The sequence below is a fragment of the Cherax quadricarinatus genome, chromosome 65 (assembly GCF_038502225.1).
Source record: "Cherax quadricarinatus isolate ZL_2023a chromosome 65, ASM3850222v1, whole genome shotgun sequence".
Taxonomy (NCBI): domain Eukaryota; kingdom Metazoa; phylum Arthropoda; class Malacostraca; order Decapoda; family Parastacidae; genus Cherax; species Cherax quadricarinatus.
The window spans coordinates 14107223-14129903 of NC_091356.1; the positions used below are offsets into that span (position 1 = coordinate 14107223).

The 22681-nt window shown below is 39.7% G+C and overlaps 1 protein-coding gene across 6 annotated transcripts in view; it reads right to left on the reverse strand.

The window, feature by feature from the left end:
- Nucleotides 1–17607: 17607 nt before the first annotated feature.
- LOC128700547 (ATPase family gene 2 protein homolog B) overlaps nucleotides 17608–22681 on the reverse strand; it is an 82383-nt gene continuing 77309 nt past the window's right edge. For all 6 annotated transcript variants that reach the window (XM_070098970.1, XM_070098966.1, XM_053793810.2 and 3 more), the window contains 2 exons: nucleotides 20879–20983; nucleotides 17608–17954 (listed from right to left, as the gene is read on the reverse strand). In XM_070098970.1, the coding sequence (XP_069955071.1) occupies nucleotides 17790–17954; nucleotides 20879–20983 (270 nt within the window). In that variant the 3' untranslated portion in view covers nucleotides 17608–17789. The remainder of the gene's footprint in view (nucleotides 17955–20878; nucleotides 20984–22681) is intronic.

The following is a 22681-nucleotide window of genomic DNA, read 5'->3' on the forward strand; positions in this document are numbered from 1 at the left end:
ACCACTACCACCCTCCTACTCCACTACCACCACCACTACCACGCTCCTACTCCACTACCACCACCACTACCACGCTCCTACTCCACTACCACTACCACCCTCCTACACCACTACCACCACCACTACCACCCTCCTACTCCACTACCACCACCACTACCACCCTCCTACTCCACTACCACCACCGTCTTCCTCACCTCTACTTCCACCTACTAATCTACTACCACCACCAGCCCCTACTCCACTATCACCAATCACCACCATTACCACCACTACCACCTAATACTCCACTACCACCAACCACCACCATTACCACCACTACCACCTAATACTCCTCTACCACCAACCACCACCACCATCATCTTCCTTACCTCTGTCACTACCACCTCTACCCCATTACCATCATCTTCCACCACCACTTCTATCACTACTATTGTCTCCTCCACCACGTCCTCGTCCACTTCCACCACCATCTTTTCCCCTCTACAACTACCACCACCACCACCATTCCTTTCCTTCACCTCTACCACCACCTCTGCAACCACTACTACCATCTCAACCACTACCAGCATCTGTCACTATCACCTCTACCCCATTACCATCATCTTCCACCACCACTTCTTTCACTACTATTGTCTCCTCCACCACGTCCTCGTCCACTTCCACCACCATCTTTTCCCCTCTACAACTACCACCACCACCACCATTCCTTTCCTTCACCTCTGCAACCACTACTACCATCTCAACCACTACCAGCATCTTCCCCACATCCTCCTCCAACACTTCCATCATCACTACTTCCGTCACTACCACCATCTCCCTACCTCCTCCACCGCCACCATCATCCCCACCGCCTCTACAACCATTTCTCCGTCCAACACTACCACAACTACCATCCGTCCACCACTGTAACCATCACCACAACCATTGCCACCATCACTACAGCCACCACCATCACCGTACCTGTCACACAACCACAATCACCACCATCACTACAGCCACCACCATCACCGTACCTGCCACACAACCACAATCACCATCACTACAGCCACCACCATCACCGTACCTACCACACAACCACAATCACCATCACTACAGCCACCATCACCGTACCTGCCACAACCACAATCACCACCATCACTACAGCCACCACCATCACCGTACCTACCACACAACCACAATCACCATCACTCAGCAACTTCTACAATCAGTCCCATCTTGCACCAGCTTCTGAGTGATAGGCTTTATGAGCTCCCTATGAAATGTCAGCAAGTTTGCTAAAGTCATTTTTTATATAATAATTATTATAACCATATTTATAATTAATAATATTATTATTGTTATTAATAATGATATTAATACTACTGCTACTACTACTACTACTACCACCACCACCACTATTACTACTACCACCACTACTACTGCCACTATTACTACTACTACCACCACTTCTGCTACTACCCCTACTACTACTACTACCACCACCACCACTACTGCTATTACTACTACTACTACCACCACCACTAATACTGCTGCTGCTACTACTACCACCACTACTACTACCACCACCACAACTACTACTACTTCTGCTATTACTATTACTACCATCGCTACAACTACTACTACCACCACCACCACTACTACCACCACTTCTACTACTACTGCTACTATTACTACTACTACCACCACTGCTATTACTGCTACTATTACTACTACTACTACCACCACTACTACTACTACTACCATCACCACCACTATTACTACTACTACCACCACTACTACTACTACCACCACCACCACTACTATTACTGCTACTATTACTACTACTACTACTACCCCCACCACTATTGCTACTATTACTACTACCACCACCACTACTACTACCACTACCACCACTGCTATTACTGCTACTATTACTACTGCTACTACTACCACTACCACCACTGCTATTACTGCTACTATTACTACTACTACTACTACCACCACTATTGCTACTCTTACTACTACTACCACCACTACTACTACTACTACTGTTCATCAATATATACATATTAGAATGATTCACGACTACCGGACAGAGGATCGAGCCTCCACCACTATTTGCGCTAAAGTACCCGCTCGGGTTTGCTGCTTTTCATGATTAAAATTTGCTCAAATGATTCGTTTATTTCGAAAGGGCAGGTTTTAAGGTGAGGTGGGGAGAAGAGGCTTTGTGGGGGTGAGGTGTTGTGGAGAGTGGGGCGGTGTTGTGGGGGTGAGGGGACGCCACCTCCCTAAGTATTGACCTTTGCAGGTTCGGCTACGGAACTCTGGCGACCAATGGGGAGACGCCTTCACTCTCCGTGCAGCCAATAAGAGCGGTTGTGCTGGGGTGAGTGACCGCACGACATGGTGGACCCATGCAGGGGTGAGTGACCAACTTAATGTACACACGCTCGCTCGCAAACACACACACACACACAAAATGAAGGAAGTTGTTATACATGAACGGACCCAAAGGATAATGAATCACTACCTGCACTAATAATCAGCAACAAATAGTAACCTATAACCCATGAACTCCATTTCATGTTTCCCCCAGTTACACTCACCCTTACAATCAAGGCAGCAATACTCTATGTCAAACAAAACTAGCTTTCATACACTTCTGTTCCTGTTCTTCCAGCCTTACTTCAACTCCCATAAATAATTGGTAACATATCTTGTCCCATTTTATTTATAAATCACTCCACAAAACTGAAGATCATTGAATCAGTTTAAATAATATGTAGTTCTGTTGTAATTGACCTTTCATCATTAACTACCATTCTTATTGTACTTATTATTGTAGTTAACTGCACAAGAGGCCCTACTTAATAGTCTATATCTAGTAAGTAACATGTAAGCCTTATGATTAGCTGCCTCAATGCATTGCATAATTAGTGGCTTTCTTTTTTGCCTGCCATTGTATTAATTTATTTAAACTAAATTATTTGTATGGAAAAAAAATAAATTTTATTATTATTATTATTATTATTATTATTATTATTATTATTATTATTATTACTATTATTATTATTACTATTATTATTATTATCGTCTCTCTCCCTTTTATCCCTCACCCTTGCTTTGATCCGAGTTGTAGAAAGGCCAAAGGAATTAACAAACCAGCATGGGGAAAATATAGAACACAGAGGACAACCGTGATTAAGGAAATGAACGAATAGCTGGAAATGACTATACAAGAATAAAAGCAGAGTATCAGTTTGAGAATGGTATAGCAACAAATGCGATATCAATGCCAAAAATATTACACAACCAAGTAATAAGGCTGTAGAAGGAGAGAGGAGTACTCACAAAAGATGATAGTGAGGTCTGCAAGCAATTAAACACGAGATTTAAGGAGGTATTCACTGAGGAAACAGGGATTGTTAGAAAGCAGGTACTAAAAGGCTAGTAAAAAAAATTTGACAGAATTCACTTATCAAAGGATGAACTGATGGAACTGCTAAGAGTTGAACACAACAGGCGCTATGGGGCCTGACAGAATATCGTTATGGATGCTGACAGATGGTGCAAACAAATTGTTTGAGCCTATAGCAACGGTTTAGAAAGTGCCACTGGAGACAGGAAAACTAAAAGACAGCATGGGGACAGACAGACAAGAGGCAATGAATTACAGATCTTTATCACTAACATGTACATGTATGCAGTCCAAAGTAGTGGAAAACGTCGGCTGAGCATCTAAAGAGGAGGGACTTTATTACAGAAAAATCAGCATAGATTTAGGGAAGGTAAGTCCTGGTGAACAATGAGATACTTGTGCAACATTTGGGAATCTCTGCTGAGGAAATGTCTCACCAGTCAGTGGCTTCTTCAGCCCAGTACAGAGAAGAACGGTGGAGCTCCATAACTAACAAAAATCAAGCAAGGAAAATAAGGATAGGTAGACTGGACCCATTCTTGGACCTCAGGAACGCCACTGACACTGCACTCCACCAGAGATTGATTAAAAAAATAGAGGAGTAAACAGGAATACAAGGTAAAGTAATACAGTACTTTAAAGAATGCCTAACCAACAGATGACAGAGGGTGGTGACAAGGGTAAACGTTTCACAAGGATCAGTACTAGGATCATTAGTGTTTCTGATGTATGTAAATGACGTACTAGAGGGAAGTGTGCCATAATACTGTTGTCGGTGACTTAAAACTAACGAGAAGAATAATGAAAATGGAAGAGGATAGAGAACGGCTAGACTGCAGTGGTTCCCAAACTTTTTCAGCTTGTTACCCAATTTAACATGCCACATAAAGCATGTTACCCCTTTCACAAAATGTTGTTATTATTGATATATATGGCTAAACGTGAACGTATACAGCCTCGCATACTCTGCTAATCCTAGCAAAACCATTGAAAACGTAAGAACCACACATACATTATATATAAAATTAATAATAGCTACAAATTCACAGTAACAGTGGGTAAATACTAACTATATACTGCACAGAGCAGTACACATACATACCAGCTTATGTCTACCTCGGCTGATGCTCACAGATAAACTGACAGTGTGAAATAGAGGCAGCCTCAGGAAGTGAGTGACGCATACTGGACAGGTCGATCTGGGCTACTGAGTGACTTTTGTCCTGAAGCATACTTGTCAAAATACTTTTGGGTTTCCACACACTTAGCTATATATTTCTTCTTTTCTAATACTGTATATTAGTTTTTGATGTTTATTGTTATTTGGTTTAACTTTATTACTTACTTATAATAGGTTTACTTTACAACTTTATATACTAAGACAAAGTTAACAATAATCCTCATACCGGGTACCGCATTGTTTTCTTGATTTTCAGAATTCATAACTTTTTTCTGTCACCCCTCCATTACCCCCCAAAAATGGTTAAATTACCCCCAGGGGGTAATTTACCCCCAGTTTGGAAACCACTGGGCTAGAGGAAGACTTGTACGAGCTGCGAGTGGTCAGACAAGAGGTTACTGGAGTTCAACCCAAATAAGTGCACGATCATGAAAATTGGCGATGGGGAGACAAGACTAGATACAGAATACAGATTGAGAAGTGAAAAGTTGCGAATATCAATCAAGAGAAAAAATCTTTAAGTGAGCATCACACTTAACATATCGCCAGAAGTGAACATTTATCGCATATCATCCGCAGCACATGCAAGGGTAGTTAATCTCAGAATTTACATCAGAAATTTCAATAAAGAATCTTTTAGCAACCATTACATGACATATGTCAGACCTCATGAAATATGCAGCATCAGCATGGAACCTCTACCTGGTCAAGCATATACGATTATTCAAAACTTTTCAGATTCTTCCAATAAAACTAGTCCCAGAGCTGAGGAATTGAATTACGAGAGGAGACTAAAGGAATTAAACCTACTGAATTTAGAAGAGAGAAGTAGGGGAGATATAATTACAACATAAGATATTCAGAGGATTTGACAGAGGATATGAAGACAGATTTTTAAAAATGTGACTTATAGAAGGGAGGGTTATAAATAAAAGAAAAAGATGAGCTACAGGAACGTTAGGAAATACTTTTTCATTCTAAGGGTGATAAATAAGTGGAATGAGCTGGACGAGGAAGTGGTAGAGGCAAGCTTAATACACAGTTTCAAGAGTAGATATTATAAGGTCCATTAGGCCTAAAGTTAAGATTCGAACCTCGCAGTCACAACTAAATGAATACAACTCGGTGAGTATACAGACACATTAAACAAAGGAAGGGAAGGGGTTGCCTTGATGGTCAAAAACCACCAGAGATTTGAGGAACTGACAAACTCTGAAACATATTTCAGGGACTATATATCAGGTGTTGTAATGTCCAGTGAAACAAAAGTAACAGTGGCAGTGATATGTAATACAGGAGCAAACAATAGAAGACCAAAGGAAGAGTGTGATCAGGAATTCAATGATTTACATACTGGAAAAGGCCAAGAAGAAGAAATAAAAAACTCTTAGTATTAGGAAGCTTCAACCACAAACATGGAAGCAGTAAAAAAGAGCTTGTTGAGCCAACATTTGAAGAAAACAACAAGAGATAGGGGAGAGGGAAGGGATCCAGTCTGTGTTTCTGTTTGCTGACGACGTAAAACTAATGAGATGAATAAGAAAAGGAGAAGGAAGTGATAAACTTCAGGAAGACCTCACACACTATATATATATATATATATATATATATATATATATATATATATATATATATATATATATATATATATAGTGTATATATATATAGATATATATATATATATAGATAGATAGATAGATAAGGCTAAAGAGGTTTTTGTGGCATTTATGGATTTGGAAAAGGCGTATGACAGGGTGGATAGGGGGGCAATGTGGCAGATGTTGCAGGTGTATGGTGTAGGAGGTAGGTTACTGAAAGCAGTGAAGAGTTTTTACGAGGATAGTGAGGCTCAAGTTAGAGTATGTAGGAAAGAGGGAAATTATTTCCCAGTAAAAGTAGGCCTTAGACAAGGATGTGTGATGTCACCGTGGTTGTTTAATATATTTATAGATGGGGTTGTAAGAGAAATAAATGCGAGGGTCTTGACAAGAGGTGTGGAGTTAAAAGATAAAGAATCACACATAAAGTGGGAGTTGTCACAGTTGCTCTTTGCTGATGACACTGTGCTCTTGGGAGATTCTGAAGAGAAGTTGCAGAGATTGGAGGATGAATTTGGTAGGGTGTGCAAAAGAAGAAAATTAAAAGTGAATACAGGAAAGAGTAAGGTTATGAGGATAACAAAAAGATTAGGTGATGAAAGATTGGATATCAGATTGGAGGGAGAGAGTATGGAGGAGGTGAATGTATTCAGATATTTGGGAGTGGACGTGTCAGCGGATGGGTCTATGAAAGATGAGGTGAATCATAGAATTGATGAGGGGAAAAGAGTGAGCGGTGCACTTAGGAGTCTGTGGAGACAAAGAACTTTGTCCTTGGAGGCAAAGAGGGGAATGTATGAGAGTATAGTTTTACCAACGCTCTTATATGGGTGTGAAGCATGGGTGATGAATGTTGCAGCGAGGAGAAGGCTGGAGGCAGTGGAGATGTCATGTCTGAGGGCAATGTGTGGTGTGAATATAATGCAGAGAATATAACTTGGAAGTTAGGAGGAGGTGCGGGATTACCAAAACTGTTGTCCAGAGGGCTGAGGAAGGGTTGTTGAGGTGGTTCGGACATGTAGAGAGAATGGAGCGAAACAGAATGACTTCAAGAGTGTATCAGTCTGCAGTGGAAGGAAGGCGGGGTAGGGGTCGGCCTAGGAAAGGTTGGAGGGAGGGGGTAAAGGAGGTTTTGTGTGCGAGGGGCTTGGACTTTCAGCAGGCATGCGTGAGCGTGTTTGATAGGAGTGAATGGAGACAAATGGTTTTTAATACTTGACGTGCTGTTGGAGTGTGAGCAAAGTAACATTTATGAAGGGGTTCAGGGAAACCGGCAGGCCGGACTTGAGTCCTGGAGATGGGAAGTACAGTGCCTGCACTCTGAAGGAGGGGTGTTAATGTTGCAGTTTAAAAACTGTAGTGTAAAGCACCCTTCTGGCAAGACAGTGATGGAGTGAATGATGATGAAAGTTTTTCTTTTTCGGGCCACCCTGCCTTGGTGGGAATCGGCCAGTGTGTTAATAAAAATAAAATATATATAGTATATATATATATATATATATATATATATATATATATATATATATATATATATATATATATATATATATATATATATAGTATATATATGTATATATATATATATATATATATATATATATATATATATATATATATATATATATATATATATATATATATATATATATATATATATATATACACACACACTGTATATTATATGTCAGGATGAGGAAGGAGGAGATGAGTGCTAAAATCATTGGATCTTGTAATGCCTGGGAAGTTAAATTTATCTCTTCCGTATAATTTACATTTTACGTGTATTATATTCATAAAAAAGCGTAACATTGGTGCAACTCTCCGAGTTCTGAGAGAATATTTATTGTGCCTTTACTAAACTGCTTTTTACCCCCTAGTTTGCAGTTGTTACCTTCTCTTGTTGATAGTGCTAATTAATAATAATATTATTATTATTACAATAAAGCGTCAACTCTGGTAACGTTACTAATTAATCTTTTGTTTCTACATACAGGTCATTATTTTTGTTAATGGTATACTACGCTACCTACAAGTGGATGAGTGAGACAAGTGCTGAGCAAGCTTCATCAGTCTGAATACTGAAGTGACAGCTATCACTGATGGAAGTTAAGAAGCAAAACACATACTCTGGCTGAGGGACTGATCACCTCAAACTTTATTACTTCTTCGAGACTGACCGACTGATCACCTCATGTATACATTTCCACTACTCCTGTTGTTATCTTTGTATTTCGACTGAAGAAGCCTGCTGAGCAGGTGAAGGAAATAAAGAAGAACAAGAACTCTTTAGAAAATAGAAGAAAACCCAGTTGGGTGTGTATACATCTATACATGTACATGCATGTATAGTGTGACCTAAGTGTAAGTAGAAGTAGTAAGATGCATCTGTTATCCTGCATGTATTATTATTATATCCATGGGGAAGCACTAAACCCATAAGAGTCATAGTGCTAGGGAAATGGGAGGCAATCAGGTTTGATCCAAGGAAGGAGAGGATATCTTTAATTTATGGGATGAGTCCTTCACCAATACTGATGCATCCTCCTTGAAGGTTCACAGGCTAAGAGCAGCAACACATTTTGCCAAATGAGTAAATGTTCTGGCAGTTTGGGTTGCACTAAGTGAGGGTAGTTAGCTTTGGTCTAAAGAGAAAAAATCTCTGATTCCTTGAATCAAGAGCCCTTCACTATAATGAACCCGTTGAAGAAAGATGCACTATATTGCTCTATTATATATTCATAGAGCACTGAAACTGTAAGTCACACAGTGTCTAGGGAAGAGGAGAGATCAAGGTGAATCCAAGGAAAGGGAGAGGTAGCACCAGATCCTTGGATCAGTAACTTCTCAGCCCTTGAAGGAGCAATGTATTGTACTGTAGTATAACATTTTTTGCCCATATCTTCTGCTTCTCTCAGACTTCTAAATTGGGTGACCAAATCTTCACGTTGCTTTTTTTTGGACTAACTCTTACACCTGAGCTTCATCATTTGCTTGATCCTGAGATGGTATTACATCTATTCACTTGCATGTCTCCTACATTTTTCCAGATTAAGTCCTGCTGCTGGTCGACACTGCCACTAAAATCTGACTTCAGCAATGAGCCATGTTTTTTTTTTTTTGCACTTAAATCTAGCTACATCTGGAGATTATTATAATAAACAGGGGGAAGTATTAAACCCATATGAGTCGTACAGCATATGTGGGGTGGGAGACAATCAGGTCCGGTATTAGGGAGGAATAGGCCTAATTTGTTGGATCGAAAGTCCCTCACCAGCTTCAAAATACCTCTCTCGAGGAGTACTGATGGAGATGTTTTGTCTGATAAACTTACTCTCAAGTTTTTATTCTTGGATGGCCATGATGACTTTTCATAACATACCAGACCTGATTTGTATTGTCTGTATGAAGGATGATTGGTTGTTCTTTCTTCACACAATCTTATGGCAAGTGTGCAGATTATTATTTTTTTTAAAGGTCATCTCCTAAGGCAGGGTGACCCAAAGAAAAAATTCACCATCATTCATTCAATTTTTGCCTTTCCTAAAGTGTGCTGACATCACAATCAAATTACCCTCTGACTGTAACATCCCCATTCATTCCTTCAAAGTGCAGGCACTGTCCTTTGTACCTCCAGGACTCAAATCTAGCTAATTATTAATCTTTCTTCTGTCAATGCACTGGCCATATCCCACTAAGGCAGGATAACCCAAAAAGAAAAATGAAAGAGGAAATAAAGAACAAGAACTATTAACGAAATAGAAGAAAACCCAGGTGGGTGTGTGTATATATATGCATGTACATGCATATGTAGTGTGACCTAAGTGTAAATAGAAGTAGCAAGATATACCTGTTATCCCTCATATTTATGAGACAGAAAAAAAAGGCACCAGCAATCCTGCCATCATTTAAAAACAATTAGAGGCTTCTGCTTCACACTCATTTGGCAGAACGGTAGTACCTCCCTGGGTGGCTGCTGTCTACCAGCCTACTACCTAGGCTAATTAGTAATATATTAAAAAATTAAACCACGAGTGTAGAGCAGGGGTCAACAACTTACGGCCTGTGGGCCGGATCTGGTCCACAACCTGAAATACTCTGGCCCGCAGTCCCTAAGAGAAACACTATACAAACCCAGCCCAGCTTGGCAAAACTATGATCAGCTGCCCATTTAGATGACATCTTGCATCTGGCCTATATCTATAAAGTAGCTGGGATGTATCTAAGTATACTACACAGTACATAGTAACACTACTGACAGCTTGGCGATGCTAACGTATGGCATCCTGACATACAGCTAACTTATACACATTATAGACTAGGCATTGTGGCTCTGGGCTGACTCTATGCAATGTCAATTTATATTTTTTTTATTATCACACTGGCCAATTCCCACCAAGGCAGGGTGGCCCAAAAAAGAAAAACTTTCACCATCATTCACTCCATCACTGTCTTGCCAGAAGGGTGCTTTACACTACAGTTTAAACTGCAACATTAACACCCCTCCTTCAGAGTGCAGGCACTGTACTTCCCATCTCCAGGACTCAAGTCCGGCCTGCCGGTTTCCCTAAATCCCTTCATAAATGTTACTTTGCTCACACTCCAACAGCACGTCAAGTATTAAAAACCATTTGTCTCCATTCACTCCTATCAAACATGCTCACGCATGCCTGCTAGAAGTCCAAGCCCCTCGCACACAAAACTTCCTTTACCCCCTCCCTCCAACCTTTCCTAGGCCGACCCCTACCCCGCCTTCCTTCCACTACAGACTGATACACTCTTGAAGTCACTCTGTTTCGCTCCATTCTCTCTACATGTCCGAACCACCTCAACAACCCTTCCTCAGCCCTCTGGACAACAGTTTTGGTAATCCCGCACCTCCTCCTAACTTCCAAACTACGAATTCTCTGCATTATATTCACACCACACATTGCCCTCAGACATGACATCTCCACTGCCTCCAGCCTTCTCCTCACTGCAACATTCATCACCCATGCTTCACACCCATATAAGAGCATTGGTAAAACTATACTCTCATACATTCCCCTCTTTGCCTCCAAGGACAAAGTTCTTTGTCTCCACAGACTCCTAAGTGCACCACTCACCCTTTTCCCCTCATCAATTCTATGATTCACCTCATCTTTCATAGACCCATCCGCTGACACGTCCGCTCCCAAATATCTGAATACATTCACCTCCTCCATACTCTCTCCCTCCAATCTGATATCCAATCTTTCATCACCTAATCTTTTTGTTATCCTCATAACCTTACTCTTTCCTGTATTCACTTTTAATTTTCTTCTTTTGCACACCCTACCAAATTCATCCACCAATCTCTGCAACTTCTCTTCAGAATCTCCCAAGAGCACCGTGTCATCAGCAAAGAGCAACTGTGACAACTCCCACTTTATGTGTGATTCTTTATCTTTTAACTCCACACCTCTTGCCAAGACCCTCGCATTTATTTCTCTTACAACCCCATCTATAAATATATTAAACAACCACGGTGACATCACACATCCTTGTCTAAGGCCTACTTTTACTGGGAAATAATTTCCCTCTTTCCTACATACTCTAACTTGAGCCTCACTATCCTCATAAAAACTCTTCACTGTTTTCAGTAACCTACCTCCTACACCACACACCTGCAACATCTGCCACATTGCCCCCCCTATCCACCCTGTCATACGCCTTTTCCAAATCCATAAATGCCACAAAGACCTCTTTAGCCTTATCTAAATACTGTTCACTTATATGTTTCACTGTAAACACCTGGTCCACACACCCCCTACCTTTCCTAAAGCCTCCTTGTTCATCTGCTATCCTATTCTCCATCTTACTCTTAATTCTTTCAATAATAACTCTACCATACACTTTACCAGGTATACTCAACAGACTTATCCCCCTATAACTTTTGCACTCTCTTTTGTCCCCTTTGCCTTTATACAAAGGAACTATGCATGCTCTCTGCCAGTCCCTAGGTACCTTACCCTCTTCCATACATTTATTAAATAATTGCACCAACCACTCCAAAACTATATCCCCACCTGCTTTTAACATTTCTATCTTTATCCCATCAATCCTAGCTGCCTTACCCCCTTTCATTTTACCTACTGCCTCACGAACTTCCCCCACACTCACAACTGGCTCTTCCTCACTCCTACAAGATGTTATTCCTCCTTGCCCTATACACGAAATCACAGCTTCCCTATCTTCATCAACATTTAACAATTGCTCAACAATTGATCATAAGGAACTATACATAAGGATGATAACTGATTGTAATGCATTACAAATTATGATATATCACAAATCATTGTAAATGATAGAATCAATGGTGGTACAGATTAACAAAAGAGATCAACAAAGAGAAGAGAAGAATGATCTGTATTCATGTGATTTACGGATTCTGGGGAAGTATGTTTACAAAGAAGAAACTGTTTAACAGAAAAGGCAGACTTGGTGCACACAAGTTTTTTACTGTTAATTCTCAGAATTCCGAGAGAACATGAACACATAAAACGATATTTTTTGAACATCAGTAAGTTGATAAAGTCAACACAGTTGAAATACTCTCTAGACTAGATTATCTATCTACAGTATAGCGATTACTGACATTTAACCTCAACTCTACTAGGGTGAGATTTATATATGCAGAGTGGCCATCATCTCTAGGGAGGTCAAATTCTGCTGCAACGGCTAGCACATGCCGTGGTTGAGGATCTAAATTGGTATTTACAAATGAAACTTGAGGATTCCTCATTGCTTGTCATGTACATAGGGAACAACGACAATCAAGTGAACCCCTTCATCATCGCATACTAACTTCATATGATCTAAATGCGATTCTTTATACTGACCCGTACTGATTTCTCTAACTTTTTATTTATTGCCACTGATACGTTCAACTACTTATTATGGATCAACAAACTTTTGATTGAGCTTAGGCATTGCGAATGTTTTATTAAAATTAGTCAGCATAACTCTTGAACCTACTTTAATTTTAGTTGGTTTTGAGTGAGTATTAGTGACTCTTGTAAATTCTGCTGTTGATTTATGAAGTGTTTTCCAGATTCTTCTAGTAACACCTTGAGCTAAGCTGGTATGAGTCACTATGAAATCACAAGGATTGTAATTTTTTTTTGGATTAGAATATAACAACTCATATGGTAACTGCTAATCTACACCATACAAAGCATGTGGAGTGTCACCTATAGAAGCACTGTAAGAAGACTATGGCACATTAAACATCAGGTATAACTTCATCCCAGGTTGCACAATTGGGATTAATGGTGGCTCTCAACACATCAAGTACTTTCTTATTACAGTGGAACCCTGAGTTTCATATGCCCTGAGTATCGTACACTTTGAGTTTAGACTGCTCTTTTCAGCTCATTTTTGTATAGAGTTTCGTACTGTGCCCAGTGTTTAGTACCGTGTATCAGACCTGTCCACCTGCCCACGTCCCCCGCAAAGGCGTCTTGAGCAAGTCTGGCATTGTTTATGCTTGAGTGAACACTAACCTGTGCACTAATTCAAACATTTCACTATTAATTCTTTGTGTTTGGTGTTTATTTATTAAGTGCAACTGTGAAATAAGCTACCATGGACCCAAAGAAACTTGCTAGTGGCATCCCTGTGGTAAAAAAAGTGAGAAACACCATAGAAGTGAAGGAGCTTGTGGAGCTTGCCAGGACATATGGCAAAAGCAAATCAACAATCGCTTCTATCCTGATAAAGAGAAAAGAAATCAAGGAAGCTGATGTGAAAGGTGTTGATATACTAACCAAAAATAGACCAAAAATAGTCGAAGACATTGAGAAGTTGTTGTTGGTTTGGATCAACAAAAAATGTGTGTTTCGGATTCGATCATTTGTGAAAAGGCAGGGCAGTTGCATGACAATTTCATTAAGAAACTGCCTGGAATGAGTGCTGCTGTTAGTGACTTTAGGGTTAGCAGAGGTTGGTTTGACAGATTTAAGAAGCATAGTGGCATACACAGTATTGCAAGGCATGGTGAGGCTGCCAGTTCTGACGAATTGGCGGCTGAAAAATATGTGCGTGAATTCAAGGGGTACATAGAGAGTGAAAAATTCAAACCCCAACAAGTGTTCATTATTATTATAATCAAGGGAGAAGCGCTAAACCCGGAGGATTATACAGCGCCTGGGGGGGGATGTGGAAGGCATTCAGGCTTAATTCGAGGAACTGGAGCACAGATCCAATTCCCTATATCAAGAGCCCCTCACCAACATCAAGGAACCTTCCTTGAGGGGAACAAGTGTTCAATTGTGACGAAACAGGCCTCTTTTGGAAGAAAATGCCAAAGAGGACCTACATAATGCAGGAGGAAAAGGCACTGCTAGGACACAAGCCTATGAAAGACATGCTAACTCTCTTGTTCTGTGCTAATGATAGTGCGGATTTCAAAGTGAAGCCTTTACTGGTGTATCACTGAAGAAAAATAATGTCATCAAGAATAAATTGTGTGTTGTGGAAAACTAATAATAAGGCAGGGGTCACAAAGCAAATTTTCAAAGAGTGGGTCCATGAAGAGTTTGGCCTCAGTGTGAAAAAATACCTCCTGGAAAATAATTTGCCACTCAAGTGCCTCCTGTTACTGGACAATGCTCCTGCACATCCTCCAAACTTGGTAGACCTATTGTCTAGGGAATTCAGTTTCATTACAGTGAAATTCTTGCCTCCTAACACAACTCCTCCCCTCCAGCTCCTCCACTCAGCACCAAAGCAGTGTTTCAAAAGTGCTTTGATGTGGCCTCAGACATTCAGTTGACCCTAAGAGAGTTCTGGAGGAATCACTTCAGTATCTATAACTGCATAAGCCTTAATAGGTAAGGCTTGGGAGGGAGTGACTTCCAGGACTTTGAACTCTGCTCGGAGACAATTGTGGCCAGATTGTGCCCAAAAGAGGGAATCTGAAGGGTTTAAGGCTGACCCTGACCCTGCCGACCCTCTGCCTGTTGTGGAAGGTATTGTGGCATTGGGGAAGTCCATGGGGTTGGAGGTGAGTGGCGAGGATGTGGAATAGTTGGTGGACGACCACAGGGAAGAGCTAACCACTGAAGAGCTGCAAGAGCTTCATCTGGAACAGCATGAACCACAGCTGAGAAACTTGCTTCAGAGGAGGAGGAAGAGGGAGTGGATCAGGTGCCTTCTTCACAGATTAAGGAGATTTGTGCAATGTGGAATAAGGTGCAGGCACTTGCTGAAAAATATCACCCTGACCAAGCCATCTCCGCAACAAGTTCAGTGACAGAACCATGTCCCATTTTAGGGAAATCCTAAAGCACCAGAGACAGAGGACTGAGGACAGTTATTTTGTGAGACAGGGGTCCAGTGATTCTCAAGCTGGTCCTAGTAGCATTAAAAGACAAAGAAGGGAAGTAACCCCAGATAAGGATTTGTTACCTAAAGTCTTTAAGGAAGGGAATTTCCCTTCCAAACAAGAATCTCGTTACAGAATTCACCTCCGTTATCTGTTACTAGGGACTTAGTTGTATGCCTGCAGATTATACATTCCTTAACCCGTAAACGGTCCAAGCAGATCTACGTTCACATGTGTAGCGCTACAAAAGTAGATCTACGTTTTTTTACATATTTTCAAATATAACAAAAAAAAAAGTAGATCAAAGTTTTTTACACATTTTCAAATGTAAAAAAACAAAAAGATGATCTACTTTTTTTACATACTTTCAAATGTTGAAAAAACGTATATATACGTTTGGACCATTTATGGGTTAAATGCTTTAGCTACTGTCTTGGCAGTCTTATCTGCTATAAGAACTAACTCTCAATATCTGGTGCAATGGTCTACCATAACACATAGAAGTTTGTTGCCCTGGAGGGAACATTGGAAATTAGTTAACAAATCTAGTGCAACTCTTTCCCAAGGTTCATTAGTAGTGGGATACACCTGGACTGGATACACCTGCTGCATACAGACACTAGATTTCTTAACATACTCAGAAATATCAATTGCCATATGAGGCTGAAAGTATTTCAATCTGACTTGCTTTACAGTATACAGTAACACTACTGACAAGGTGAGGGAGGTTCAATACCAGTGTCTCAAAATAACTTATGTTTGAAAATAAATGGTATAAAATACCGACACAATGGAAACATAAACACATATGCAGTTTAATGTGATCCTTTGACAACGTTTTGCCCACACAGTGTCCTTTTTCAAGTCACAAACAGATCTACCTGGGGTGGAAGGTACGTCAGTATTTATAGTTGGGTTCAGAATACTCCCGTACCTTCCACCCCAGGTAGATCTGTTTGTGACTTGAAAAAGCCCACTGTGTGGGCGAAACGTTGTCAATAAAGGATCACATTAAACTGCATATGTGTTTGTTTCCATAACTTATGTTTAGTAGACATAATATTGCTATCACAGTGGAGGGAGGGAGTATGGGAGAAGTGAAAGTGTTCAGATATTTGGAGGTAGGCTTGTCTGTGGATGGGTTTATGAAGGACAAGATAAACCATAGAATTATTATTATTATTATAATCAAAAAAGAAGCGCTAAGCCACAAGGACTATACAGACCATAGAATTAATAAAGAAAAAAAGGTGAGTGGTGCATTGAGGCAAGTGTGAAGACATCAAAATATTATCTATGGAGGCAAAGAAAGGAATGTATGAGAGTATAGTGGTACCAACACTCTTATATGGGTGTGAAGCATGGGTTGTAAATGCTGCAGAAAGGAGGCGGCTGGAGGCAGTGAAGATGTCATGTCTAAGGACAATGCGTGGCGTAGATATCATGTAGTGAATTTGTAGTGTGGAAATTAGGAGGGGGTGTGAAGTTACTAAGGGTATTATTCAGAGGGCTGAAGAGGGGTTGTTGAGATGGTTTGGTCATATAAAGAGAATGGATCAAAATAGGTTGACTTGGAGTGTGTATAAATCTCTAGTGGAGGGGAGGAGGGATAGGGGTCTTCCTTGGAAAGGATGGAGGGGGTGAAAGAGGTTTTGTATGAAAGGGGCTTGGACATGCAGCAGGTATGGGTGAGCATGTTAGATAGGGGTGGAGATGAATGGTTTACAGGGACCCTGCCCCCTAGGCAGAACAAAGCTGCCGACCCCTGGTGTAGAGAATGTACACATTACGCTCATGCTGCAAGGCTTACCTGTACTGATTCTCATAGCATAAATTAATATAAACTCTTTTGTTTGCATACCTAATAAAAGGTGTTCTACTAATGTGATATTCTTGCTTTAAGTGTTGGCCATACAGGTAGCAACCAAAATACTAGATTTATAGCCTATTGGAATGATATCAGCATTTTGAGAAAAGCTGAGTGGATCATATTAAGCTAAAGAATTATTGACTTATTTCACTGAGGCAGTGACAGCATTGTGCCTAGGGTCATTGTACATATGAGACATGATAAATGACAATACAGTAAGAGTGCTGCCAAGATTTATTTTTACAAGATGTTGCCATACATATACAAAAATATCATAATACACTGTTCTATTAATGATATATTGTATTTATCTAAGTATCATTTATATTTTAACACACTGGTCACGTGAGAGCAGAGGCAGGGTGACCCCCCTCCCCCCCAAAAAAAAACTTTTACCATTATTTATAATTAATTATTCTTTCAAATTCTTGATAATCTCTTATTTCCTTATTTGTGACAGTTGGTGAAATTGACTGAAGAGCTTCTAATAAATCTGTTTCTTGTAGAAGTACTTGTAGTGACTCTTCTTCATAATGTTTTGCTTTCACTGCTGCCACAAGCGCCTGAAAGTACACAAAATCTATCAGAATAAACATCTACATCATGATTATTTACAACTAATATAGTTCTTTTTAGGGTGACCCAAAAAGAAAAACTTTCATTTTTCTATTTAGGTCACCCTGCCTCTGTGGAAGATGGCTAGTGCATTAAAAAAAAAAGTATAGGTATTAGCTAAAAATAGGGGATTGGTATCAGTATCAGTAAAAATTTTGGTATTGTCCTAGCCCTAGTATAAATATTATCATTACCAATTTTGAGAATGAGTGATGATGAATGAGCTTCTCCTTCAGGACACCTTTTGAAAGTGAGAGTTAGTGACTCATGATAGTCATAATACAAGATAGTAAACAACACAGGGACCAGGCAGGGTTCAAGCCTTAGTTCTAAAACTAAACTAGCAGACCAGTGCTCTCTCACCACTGGTCCACACACACACAGGCTTAATATAAATTATCCAGCTCCCAAACATTAAAACTGATTGTGTCCCCTTTATGTTATTGTGCTAGAATCCTAATCACCTATAATCAAAATCAAACCTGTGATTACTTAAACAATTAAACTTGATAAAAGTCATATAGCATAAACTAATAGGATATTCAATTCTCTTGTACTGACTGTAACTCCTAAATTTATACTTACACTCGCCTAAGTGACTATGTATAAAATTACTCAAATTGTTATTTCTTTCAACACACCAGCCATATCCCACCAAGGCAGGGTGGCCCAAAAAGAAAAACGAAAGTTTCTCTTTTAAATTTAGTAATTTATACAGGAGAAGGGGTTACTAGCCCCTTGCTCCCGGCATTTTAGTCGCCTCTTACAACACGCATGGCTTACGGAGGAAGAATTCTGTTCCACTTCCCCATTATTGCCTTATTAATACTAAGTTAGTCTTAAGTTTGCCTGAAATGCTCTGCGTATTAAGGGGGCTTTCTGCATGCACACCTAAATGTCATTCACCTTTGTATAAACATTGTATCATGCTGAAATAAAGTACACCTGGAGAGGGTTTTGGGAGGTCAATGCCCCCGCAGGCTGGTCTGTAACCAGGCCTATTATTATTATAACTAGGTATATTTTTATACACTAAAGAGTTAGATTAGACAGAATTGAAAGTTGGGTAAAACTGAATTAAGAAATGGAATGAGCTCCAAGAAGCATGTGTTGATCTGTTTGTTTTGGCACAATAGATCATCGTATGAATGGAAAGCAATCATTCTATGAGCTGTTTTAGGAGTTTTTTTAATCATTATTAAAAACTGTGAATGTTCTTTCTGTGAAGGGAATACTATACATTATAAGAAATATAATTTTTTTCTTCATATACAGTATCTAAATTTCATAGGGGAATGTGTGAATTTAATCATCACCCATGAATTTTAGAAGCTATTAGCAGAAGCACCATAAGAATGATGTGACTGCCAAAATTATCTAATTTTGATATGCCCCAAAATGTAACCCTTTCAGGGTCGAGACCTGTGCTCTCAAACTTGCTCTCAGAGTCGAATAATAATAATAATAAAAAAAAAAATGAAATGACAGAGAATCTTTTTCTAAAGGTAATGAAACCAAAAGAACAAAATTTGATGGAAAACCTACGGAATTACACTCTTGCAAAGTTAATGATCTTGGCATGGGCGATTTCACCCAATTTGCACTCTATTTTTGGCCAATTTCATTGTTCCAATCAACCAAACTCATAGCTATTTTGCTAGTATTCCTTCTATTCTATTGACTGAGTACAAGAAACCACCTATTTACCTATTTCAATTACTCAAAGTGATCAGAAATCTCCTCTTCAGCTCTCTAACTAATACTTTTAGTAACTCCACACCTTCTCCTAATTTCCACACTGTGAATTCTCCGCATAATATTTACACCACACATTGCCCTTAGACACGGCAAATCCACTGCCTCCAGCCTCCTCCTCACTGCAGCATTTACAACCCATGCTTCACATCCATATAAGTGTTGGCACCACTATACTTTTGTACATTCCCTTTTTGCCAATGTGGATAACATTTTTTTGTCTCCACAGATACCTCAATGTTTAACTTGCCTTTTTTCCTGCATCATTTCTATGGTTAACCTCATCCTTCATAAACCCATCTGCTGACACGTCAACTCCCAAATATCTGAGCACATTCACTTCTTCCATACTCCCTCCCTCCAATATGATATCCAATTTTTCTTTATCTAAATCATCTGATACCCTCATCACTTAACTCTGATCTATGACTCTCTGGTCGCGGGTTCTATCCCCGCCCGTGGTTTGGTTTGTTTACTATTATCTAGGTTCACTTTCAACTGTCTACCTTTATGCACCGTCCCAAACTCGTCCACTAACCTTTAATAGTAATAATAATATATCTTTATTTCTACAAGTACATGTACAAGATATACAGGCCTAGCTCACATCAATGACATACTACTATATAGAAAGCCGCTTGTTATGCAGAGCATTTCAGGCAAATTAGATCAGTTTTGTCCTAGGATGCAACCCACACTTGTCGACTAACACCCAGATACCCATTTTATACTGATGGGTGAACACAGACAACCAGTGTAAGGAAACATGCCCAATGTTTCTACCCTTGCTGGGAATCGAACCCGGACACTCATCGTGTGAAGCAAGAGCTTTAGCCACCAGGCCACGGGGCACCGTGACCAGCTTTGCAACTTTTCTTTAGAACCTCCCAAAAGCACAGTATTATTAGCAAAAAGTAACTGTGTCAACTCCCATTTTGTGTATTTGATTCCCCATAATTTAATCCTACCCCTCTCTCTCTCTCTCTCCCCAATACTCTAGCATTTACTTCTTTTACAATCCCATCTATAAATATGTTAAACAACCATGATGACATTACACATCCCTGTCTAAGAAATAAATACCCAAAATATATATACACAAACATACTATACAAACCTTCATTACTAAATTGTCCAGCTCTGCACCAGTAAAGCCCTCAGTCTTTACTGCCAAATGTTCTAAAATATTATGGGAGTCAATGTGCATCATGCTGGTCTTGAGCTGTAAAATATATAAAATAAATAAATACTGTACATATACAGACTGAAGGTGAAGAATATAAAAATAAGACAATAAGATAGAACATATAGTACCTACAATATATATTATTTGAGCACCATATTTTCCAGCATATAAGGCACAATTTTCTCCCACAAAAAGTCTTGGAAAATCATCTTGCGCCTCATATGCTCAAGGTCAGGGTCGAGGATAGGCTTCGTATTATGCTTTAGCAGTTGTTTACTAATGTCACGTTACAACTGTTTGGAAACATTGTCTTATGTGCCCATGTGCCTTATATGCCGGATAATACGGTAATAAGTTTAAAGTTATGTATAATAAATAAAAGCTTTGAGACAAAATTCTCTATTTCATTAAAGAATTGTGACCACTAGCACTTGTTATGATGTAAATGTGACAAAAGTTGTTAGTGTTATCTATTTAATATTTTAAAATTGTGGCCCAAGTGTCTGTTATTGTGCAAACATGAGAAAATATGTTACTGGTATGTCATTTACTTTACAGTATAGTGCAGTACCTTACCGTATGTGATGGTGTGTGTTCTGTCTCACTGCTCTGTTATTCTACCAGTAATGTGAGGAAAGATTTTTAGTGTAAAAAATCAGGCTCTGTACACACTCATCTTATTCAGAACAGGTAAAAATTTTTTTGACAAAATCCAATTTCCAGGGTCCCCTCTAGCATGAAGCTGATCAGAGGATAGGGCATTAGGTGATGCCAGTAGCACATTGTTACCTGGTTTTCCAGTAGTGCTAATTTTTTTTACCTTTCCATATACTCCAGGTCATACGATAGTGGATTGTTGGATTTTATTTTGGTAAAATACACCAGTCATTTTTACACATTTATGTTCGCTCTTCAACGAGGGTGCCTTGCAGCTGGTGTGGGGCTCTTGATGTGAGGAACTGAAGCTACCGTCGTCGTCTTTGGATTAAGCCTGATTACCTTCCATTCCCTAGACTGCATGACCCCCATGGGTATAGCCCCTCATCTTAAATATAAGAAGTTTGGGATATTTGCTGTTTGGAGTGAAACTTGAATTGTCATACCTACACACCTCTGCAAAAACAGTGATTATGTGTGAATGATGGTGAAAGTGTTTCTTTCTTTTTTTGGTCACCCTGATTTTGTGAGAGATGGCTAGCGTGTTGAAAAATAACAAATATAATAAAATATTACTAAATTTAAAAAGAGAAACTTTCGTTTTTTTTGGGGGGGCCACCCTGCCTTGGTGGGATACGGCCAGTTTGTTGAAGAAAAAAATAATAATATAAAAATAACATTGCATTTAACACACTGGCAGTTTCTCACCAAGGCAGGGTGGCCTGAAAAAGAAAAACTTTCATCATCATTCGCTCCATCACTGTCTTGCCAGAGGCATGCTTACACTACAGTTATAAAACTGCAACATTAACACCCCTCCTTCAGAGTGCAGACACTGTACTTCCCATCTCCAGGAATCAAGTCCGACCTGCCGGTTTCCCTGAATCCCATCATAAATGTTACCTTGCTTACACTCCAACAGCACGTCAAGTCCTAAGAACCATTTGTCTCCATTTGCTCCTGCCTAACACGCTCACACACACTTGCTGGAGGTCCAAGCCCCTCGCACACAAAACCTCCTTTACCTCCTCCCTCCAATCTTTCCTATGCCGACCCCTACCACACCTTCCCTCCACT